A 9,278-nucleotide genomic window follows, 5' to 3' on the forward strand; every position below is an offset into this window, starting at 1 on the left:
TAGGAGTCATCCCTCTCGCCCCGCCTGGGGGGACAACTCGTCTGCCGCCCCTACCGAGAAGTGAAGCGGCGCCCTGTGAAAACGCCTACCGATCAGCCACCCACAAAAATTATTAGGAAAGAGAACTGAGAAAAAGGCGACGTGTGTGCGTTACCTGTCTACGTAAACTTTCGAAAAAAAAACAAAAAACAGTGGTGACGGGATTCAGAATATTCCTATACATAGACATGCTGCTCCTCTTTCGTGTCGTTGGGATCTTTCTCTCCCCTCCTCTCCCCGCGCCTGTCCAATAGGGTACAGGCCCCCTATGGGTCGGTGCCGGTGACGTTTTTAGAAGGTGGCGGGCGCCCGGGTCGTGTCGCCGGGACCACCACCCGATGCTGATTGGGATAAGCGCTGACAGACGTATCGACCAACACGTCAAAAAACTTACATTCTCAGAAGGTACAGCGTTATCTCATCTCCATGGGGACAAACAAGAACCTGTGATAAAAATGGCAAAACTATACATAAAGTCATTTGAGACCCCGAAAATTTGTACCCAATCATCTTAGAATTATGCATGAATTTTGTTTCCTGAATGGTAAAAGCGAGCCCATGGAATCCCCAAAGGTTTTCCCCCTTTTCAGGGCAGCTCTGGAAGTGTCTTAGAGAATGCACTGGATGCAGATTTTCCCAGGGTATAGGTTTTCCAGTAGATTCCCTGTGAATAATAAGGGCTTGTTTCCAGGGATCAATTGTGCGATGACAACTCGGAATACCAGAGCCTATTTATTCTTTGATATTCACCGTCACTTTATAATGTAATGGAGCAAATAATCTAAGCACGTTCCAAACCAATATTAAGGATGTACATCTTAATAAAAAACGACAGATTAATACAATTACTAGAAAAGATAGTCGCAATGGCACACTAGCTTTTTTTTTCCAGTGTTCGCACCACAAGACAATGACTACAGTGATTGGGCGACGCTCAGGGGCGGGGCCTCGAGGTCTCTGATTGGTTGCCATCAGACAATACACCCGACTGAGCGGGGGTGGACCGGGACCGGTGTCAGCTTTCCGCGCCCCCTGAGTCTACTTTTGTCTCGACCCAGCTTCCTCTAGACGACCTTCCGTGAACAGCTGTCTGCTGTGCGTGGGAAAGATAAACAGGCACCCGCAAATTTTGCATATGAATGCTGACAGCATGCCGTCTTTCGCGATTATTTCTGATAGAGATTAGTCGTCCGGATGAGACGACCGGCCAGCCAGTCCAGTCACTGCTTCGTCACCAATCCGGGGGCGAGACTTGTCTTACCCGTTGGCAGCACCAGCCAGCAGCGAGCAGTGACATTGTATACATATTTTATCCTTCATAAAGAGGAGGGGGAAAATAATTTCGGAGTGTAAGGCCGCGCTGGCCTGTCCCCACATATTAGCAGCTTTAGGGTGACGGAGCTTGAGTCGCCTTCCAAGCGGCCGAGTCGCACCCACAATAAACAGGCTTTCTTATGGCCTGCACGCCCAGATTTTCCCTCCCGTTCGTTCCCTGTCTTATTACTACAAAGTTGGATCGCACCTCTGTCTGCGCCCCTCGGGGGCACCTTCGTAGAGGCCACTGGGCCCGAACGCAACACTAAAATATTCGAAATGGCCACCCAGGCGAATTTTAATGAAAGCTTTCAATAGAAATAACCGGAAAAAATGTTTCAGAAATCAAAAAAAATACTTTGGATTTTACTGTGTGTTCGCCCAGGAGAGCGTTTAGTCTAGAGAACCAAATTCCAAACCGAATAAATTTTAGCTCTGCAAACAAAAATTTATCCATAGCGATGAAATAATTGAGTCAAAAGCTGACTTAGTTTGGTTGGTGCGGCCATATCTAGTTAAATATGGGGTAACTAAATTTTACTTCGTTTCAGGAACTAAATTTTGTACAGCCCTACTTAAGTTTTATCTGGGTTTGAAATAAGTTGTACCGGCATTGTTCATCAATTCAATTTTTCCGGATCACATTTATCTGATTGCAACTCAACAAACGTAATACCTTTGTTTCATTCGTGTTGCTTGTTGTTGGTCGCCCTTCCATCAATGCCAAAGGCAACGTTCCATATGGTAGCCGTATCCGCCCTTTCACCTCCTTCGCCTGAAAATAGACAAAAAATCTTGGTATAAAAGTGCTCCTTGTAAAACTGTTAACAGCAGTAGCGGTTTTGGGCGCTGCTAACACGGACAGCCACGCGCCCCTGGCAATACAACAATAAACGTAGATCGGAATTACTTTATGAAGTCCACCACCTCTTTATCTTGTCGGCAAACTCCTTTCAAAGAATAAAACACTACTGCGATACAACTACCGCCGCCGCCGCTCGCCACTACTGCTGCTGCTGGTAATTTTATGGGGCCATCAAATTACATTAACCACATCGTAAACCTGTGCATGCGTCGCCATAGGTTTTGGCCTTTTGATGCCCGCGGTGTGAACGGATACGTCGGTTTGACAGAATAGACGATAAAAATTGTAGCAAGTGCCACTTTTACGCGGAATGAATGGCCATTTGTTGCGCGCCGAGATGTCTTTATCAATCCTGCTCGGCTCAACAAGGCGACTTGGGTGAAAGCACACTAACAAAATTATGATTATTTCGAAAAAGTAGTATTCTGTTCGTAAATGTGCAGATTGTTCTACGTTTAAAATTTATTAGATCCCCCGTGTTATCGGGTACGATAATAAACTATGGGCAGAAGAATAGTGGGGCAATATCGCTGGTCTCCCACCAAGTTCTGTCCGTACAGATTACAAGGGCTTACAGGAACTATTTCTCCGCGCAGCGCCCAAGATCCTGGGAATAGCTGCGTGCCCGCCTGGGCACGTATCAGTATCAAGTGAGGCAGTCAAACGTGTCCCCCCTCCTGTCGCCTGCGCTCTTGGCACGGTCGCTTGCAGCGGGCGGCGGGACACCCCCCCTCCTCCCCCCTCCCTTTCCTCCAAGAGAGGCCGACCCTCGTGTATGGCTGCCGGAGAGGACTTTGGCTATGGCTGACCGGCTCGGTGCCCGATACGGAGGGCAGCCCGTACCTCAAGTCCTGCCTTCATCTGATTATCCTGGAAGGTTTCCGTAAGTTTGGTTCGTAAAGTGCCTTGCTCCGTGATAAGCGTCCCCACCGTCGCGCCTTTGAGCTACGCCGAGAAAAGGGTGGGAAGGAAAAATATCAGTCTTGGTGTGCAAAATAGAAACTTTCTTTTAATTTTAAAAATATGTGGTTCTAAATAAAATAATTCTTGACGTGATAACGACAGCGGACTGATGCAGCATACATCATGATGTCCGTTTATGTTTCAAATCGTATTTTTAGACAGTCACCTAATTTTTATTTCTTTAAGATTTTTAGTTATTTTGTTGTTGTAGTATGTTTCCAATACCCCGGTAATTTTTGCCGGTAGAGGGTTGCTATTTGCCTCAAAATGACACAATTTTTCGAAATAGTTTGTCCAGTAGGGGCGACCACCTCCAGCACAGCAGGGGGCGAGGGTGTGAAATTAAGAGGTAGCGAAAGCATCTGTTACGTCTCCCATAAAATTAATATTTTTACGAGTCTTTTATGGTCCGGGGGCTCCCGCATTCAGTGGTGGACTGGAGAACAGGTGGAATAAGTGACAGGTGAGATAAGACCAGCTCAGTGAACCGTTTAGCGGTGCACTATCAATTCTTAAAAAAGAACAACTCGATCGTATTTTTTGGAACTATACATGCATCTTTCAGAAGTTGCAAAATAGCGAGAGAGTTTTTTTGTGCCAACCTGCCGAAAATAACTTTTTTCCGCGATGTGTGTGGTCGTCCATATAGGTACTCAATGATGCGTCTTGGCTGGCGGACAAGCACACGGACGGAGGGTAAGGCATGCGCACTCACACACACGCTCTCTCTCCCTCTCTCTCCTCTCGCTGCTCCCCCTCCTCAGTCGTCAACTCACACATACAGGCACACACACTCACAAGCGCAAATGCCGCCTGCGGCATGCAATCTTCTCCTGTACCACTGGCGTCTCTCCGAGTGAGGTGCACCAATTCTGTCGGTCTTCGCACTCATTGGTTTTCTTTGCATTCCATTAAAATGCAATTTTAAGCTGAAGCTCATTCCACGTACAGACTCATTTACACCGAGTCCACAGGGAGCAATTATAGTAGCAGTGATATGTAAAGCAAATCGCTTCATCTTACCTTCACCACAATGCTTTAAAATGAAAATAATAAAACTTATACTTTTTATTATTTATTATTACCACTGAATCGACCTTATGTAATATTTTGTTTTGGAACTCATCACTCTTAACTTTGGTTTGTTACAGCCCTACCATTCAACGCACACCTAAGGAGGAGCCCCGATTCGGACGTAAGTACGCACTTCAACCGTCCCTTTAAAAAGTTTGTTGCCAATTTACAGTGCCTTTGGACTTGATAGCCAATACCTATTGTTTGTAAAGAGATGCTTGGTAACGAATCGAATTTTAAACTAAACCTTGTTTCATACAAGGTCCCCCCGCCTCTACTCACCACGTGTGGGTCCGGAGGGCTCGCCGCTGTGCGCTCGCCGGTGTTCTCGGTCCTGCTCCTCTTCCTCGACTGAGCCGCACTACACTACTCTTCTTCAATAAGGGTGCTGCAATGCCGCATTCCGCTCCCTCCGCCCTTTTAGAAAGTAGGTCACCGCGCGCGCCCATACAGGCCGGGGGTCTTTTCATACACAAATGTGCGGCGGGCACCCCATGGAGCGAAAGGGAGGCGGTAGACTTTCTCTGCCTTTGGACAGTCGTACCATGGTCCCTCGTGCAGGACACGAACAAGCTTGCGAAAACGGCGGTCGTACTTTTCGTCAAATCAGTTGCGATCGCTGGTTAGCGGCGTGCAGGCCTCGCGGTCGGTGGCGCACACGCCAGACAACGCTGATTTATGGGGAGCTCACCCTCCGGCTCCGCTTCTGCTCGGCTCAAGCGTCTTGGCGCGGCGCGGACGAGTAGTTTTTGCTCCAGTTTCGGTTTGTTTTCGGTGCCGCTGGGGGTTTACGATATCTGGCGGGCAACCCTTCTGGGGTGAATGCATGCGCCCCGGGCCGCTACCTGTTTCTGACCCGAATGTGGGCCGCTTGTCTGTATAACGGTACACTGCTAAACGCCAGCTGAACTTGGGTCGTCACTTTTCAACGCAATTGGCTGCAATGAAAATTGGCCCACACCTAGAGAACCATTTAGTTGATACAACTAAATCAGGGTTGTAAGAAACAAAATTTAGTTCCTAAAACCGACTAGAATTTAGTAACCTCATTTTTACCTAAATATGGTCGCACCAATCAAATTACGTCAGCTAAACTAAAAAATGTCGTCGCCACGGATAAATTTTGGTCTCCAGAGCTAAAATTTCGTCCGTTTTTAATTTGGTTTTCTGGACTAAACGGTCTTCTGGGTGCAAGCAGTGCATGTAACATTTTTCATGTTACATTTTTACATATTTGAGATATGGTAGAGTTATACTACTTGATATGGACATACCAACAATCGTGTGTGTTCTTGCCTGTAAAAGATTGTCACTGTCAGTAACGAAGCTTATTATGATCGATGCTGTTCTTCTGCAGGTGAGAGCTACGTAGCTCTGTGCAATCAACTGTTGGCAACGCCAGCTCCTCTTGAACTATTAAACTATTGAACTATTAAAGGCACATCTATTGACATTAATAATAATTTACGGACGCTTCGCATTTATAATTCCATTTAACATTACACGCAAATACAAAGATTGTACTGGCCAGTCTGTGCGCACTCCGCAGCTTCGAGCAACGGCGACGGCAGCGCACTCGGTCGGTACTCGTCGTCGTGTCGTCTTTTTATCAGCATTCGTACCGGCGGCGGGCGGAGGGACGAGCAGTCAGGCGGACGGACGGACGGACACAGCGACGGACAGACGGGCAAAGAGTAAAAGAGCGCGACGCGGGGCGGGGCCGCGCGCCGCGGCACCGGCCGTGTACTTAGGCCGACGTCCTGGCCCGCGCTGCGCGCCTGGTGCCGCGTATGTAATCCTAGATCATACTCTCATTGCGCCGCTCGGGGTACCCGCCTCCTAGACCGAGTGCGTCCGTCTCTCTGTCTCACTCGTGGTACACTGGCGACTTCGCGGCTTCATCATCGCTCCATACTCCTTGAGCAGACTGTATACGACCAATTTCTAAATCATCATTTTTTTTTCGAAACTGATATAAACTAAATTGCTCATCAAAAATTGTCCTCCACATCAAATACAAACTGAACTCTCAATTTAACTAATTTCGCGGCAAATATTTTGCAAACATGGGTTTAATTTCAGCTGCGTTGGAACATACGCTTAGTTTGAATGATACGACTATCGTAAGCGTGTGTCCTAGTTAATTTTCCTATCATACATGTCACGAATATGTTGCCGATTTTAGTTTCTTGTTCGATCGATTCTGAAATCGATTCTTGAGGGTAATTAGGGACTAACGATGACGTATACTTTTCGAAAGTCCAGGGTTTGCTGCTCACATGGCGACCGCCGCTCATTTGCCGTACGGATTAACTAGTCCGTGTAGTTTGCGCTCCATATGGGGTGTGGGCGGGGCGGGGCCGGGCGGGTGAGTCGGGCCCGGGGCGGGCCAAGTGCCGAAAACACAAGACGCGCCATGCCGTAGCGCGGTGACGTCACGTCACAAGGCGGCCCGGCCGGCCGATCGGCCCAACGGGCGGCCGCGCGGCTCAAGTGGGTCCCGGGAGCCAGCCAATCGGGGTCGGTCGAGCCGCCAAATCGCGGCCCTGGGAAAAACTCTTAAAAATATATTGCATTCTGAATATAATGCGGGGCAGGCGCGCAGCCCGGCGAGGAGGTGGCCGGGCCCGGCGGCGGCCGGTGGCGGCGTGGCGGCGCGTGGCGGGCCCGTCCGCGCGCCGCGGCGAGGCCCTGCTCGGCACGGCGCGGGCCCCTGCCGGCGGCGCGGCGGCTCGGCACGGCTCGGCGGGCAGCATGGCCGGGACCAGCCGGCCGGCCATCCCTGCTGCTGCTGCCGGCTTTTGGGAGGAGCGCTGTCTCTTTCGCACTCATTGGCCGCCCGCTCGCCCCCGTCTCTGTCGCACCCGCGCAGCGCACGCAACTTGCCGAGATCATTCCGCGGTGCCCAGAGGAATGAGGAATTCGCTAGGATGCCCACCGCTCATCAGGGGGTAAAAAACAATGGCACTTAAAAAAGGGGGCAGGGAGATTTTGTTTATTTTCTTGCGAGAGAAGCATGTTGATCTCGACCGCCTTACGTTATCTTTATCGTAATGAGGGGTTCAAATACCGGCAAGCCGTAATTGCAGACCCGCCGTTTGACCGACGTGGCGGGGCCTTGGAGGATAATTATCGGTGTATAACGGCCCATGTCATCCCGGCAGCCAGGCCGGCTGTCCGTTCGGCCAGCCTGTCCATCCGACCGCTTGTCCGCCTCTGTCCTCGCTCTCTCAGCGCTCATTTATGCTGTGAGAGATTGGCTACTCAGCCAATCACGACTGCTCGACGGGATGGGACACCGCGGTACGGGGAAGTCCGCACGAGCTGTCAAGGTTACCAGCCACATCCGCCTTCTGCCACACAGATACTGTCGCATTCCTTTTTATTACCATTATTTTATTTTCTGCAGTCACGTGTTCATGGTTATGGATTGGCGTTGTGGTCATTGTGGTTGGCTAATGCACCACCATATATCCCCCCCCCCCTTTCTGAATTGCCCGACATTTGCTGAAAATAAGAAGTTGTGTCGAGCTTGACTTTCCTCTTATTCTGTCAAGTCGCAGCAGTGGCGTGGGGGCAGAACATAAGCCCAACGATATGAAATATTCTGTAAACCGCCTGTGACCACTGGTTGCCGTGACCCAATTCCAGGCTGGAAACGCCGTCGCCGAGGCGCGAGCGAGGCGAGGAACGGCAGGCCGTAGCCAGGGAGGGGCAGGCGGAGGGGGGAGAGGGGCGTTGCTCCTGCAGTACAAAAAGAGAATCACCCCCCTCCCCCGCAAATTGAGACATAAACATAAAACACCCCCCGAACCCCCGACACATACCGCCGCTGAATAGAAACCCATTAGATCGACATGCAGGGACGACATGCCACAAAGAATAATTCGCTAAAAGGCTGAGCGGCGCGGCAGCCGCACATTGCGGCACAAATGGCCGCAACCTCGACGGGCTTTTGTTTGCGGTGGGGTTTTCCCATTTTCTCCATTTTTTGCGATATATGTTTATCACCACATAACAAGAAAAAAAGTTAAGGAAATTTTAGTAACAGCATTCCGTACATTGTATAATTTGTTTCTTTAATTCAAAAGAAGTATTTATTTTTCTCGCTGCGGTTGCGGTCAGTGTATATGCGTGCATGCATGACATATCGCTGTGCTCGCGCACGCCAGAATTTATAATCACGCCCATAATTTAATTCGCCGCAAGTGGTTTGTGTGTGGCGAGTGTGGGGTGGGGACGCAGGGCAGCTCTGCACAGCCAAGGGTCTTGGTACCAAGAGGTACTCTGTCACAAATAATGTTTACAAATCATTTACAAAACTTACCTTATGACCCGAGCCCGAGCCGAGCTTACCTTATTACTTAACCACACTATTTTATTTTGAAAAACTTGCTCGGAGTTTGTATTGTTTGTTTCATATTATTTTGTTGCCTTTTTTTAAACGAGAAAAGAAGTTTTTAACTATGTAGACGGGACGGCGGGGAGCTCAGCGGCTGTACCACAGCTCGACCGCCTTCGCCTCGTCAGGGGATTGTAGTCGCACGATGTTGATCCCCAGAAATGCCAATATGGAGTCCGAGGCTCGGACCCCACCCGGGGAAGATATGTATACACACTGTGTGTGGGGGTGAGGGGAGGAGGGCGTGAGTTGACGTGCGGATTGCACAGTGCACGGGCTTTGCGAGACCCTCGCTTTCCCCCACCCCACACTACCACTCTACTCTCTCTCTCCCTCACCCGAACCACACACTCGTCTCTCACTCCATCCAAAGCTACATATCCCCTACGGTCTGGCTGACCAGGCGTGAGTGTGCGTGTGTGTGTTTGAGCGCTGTTTGTGGACAGACATGGTGCGATCGAATAGCTGAACCGCGGGTCTGCTCTGGTGCCCCTCCAATAACACGCCCAACCCAACTTCCAGCCAAAGGCCCCGAACTGCACTAATCGCCCAGCTTTCTGCGCTTATCCGCGTGTGGTGGCGTTTCTCTACCAGATACAATATCAAAAAACAAATATATAC

At 49.8% G+C, this 9,278-nt stretch overlaps 1 protein-coding gene across 9 annotated transcripts in view; it reads left to right on the top strand.

Moving 5' to 3' along the window:
* Positions 1 to 9,278, top strand: part of LOC113202765 (splicing factor, proline- and glutamine-rich-like) — a 147,547-nt gene that overhangs the window by 103,648 nt on the left and 34,621 nt on the right. For 8 of the 9 annotated variants that reach the window (XM_052269784.1, XM_052269785.1, XM_052269790.1 and 5 more), the window contains one exon: positions 4,333 to 4,376. Coding sequence is in view for 1 of the 9 variants with exons in the window: in XM_026417152.2 (XP_026272937.1) it covers positions 4,333 to 4,376; positions 4,518 to 4,610 (137 nt within the window). In the remaining 8 variants the exon portion in view is untranslated. Of the gene's footprint in view, positions 1 to 4,332; positions 4,377 to 4,517; positions 5,542 to 9,278 lie in introns of those variants that run through there. The other variant, XM_026417152.2, reaches the window with a different exon arrangement.

Source organism: Frankliniella occidentalis, unplaced genomic scaffold, assembly GCF_000697945.3.
Source record: "Frankliniella occidentalis isolate FOCC.00 unplaced genomic scaffold, Focc_3.1 Scaffold102, whole genome shotgun sequence".
In the NCBI taxonomy this organism is placed as follows: domain Eukaryota; kingdom Metazoa; phylum Arthropoda; class Insecta; order Thysanoptera; family Thripidae; genus Frankliniella; species Frankliniella occidentalis.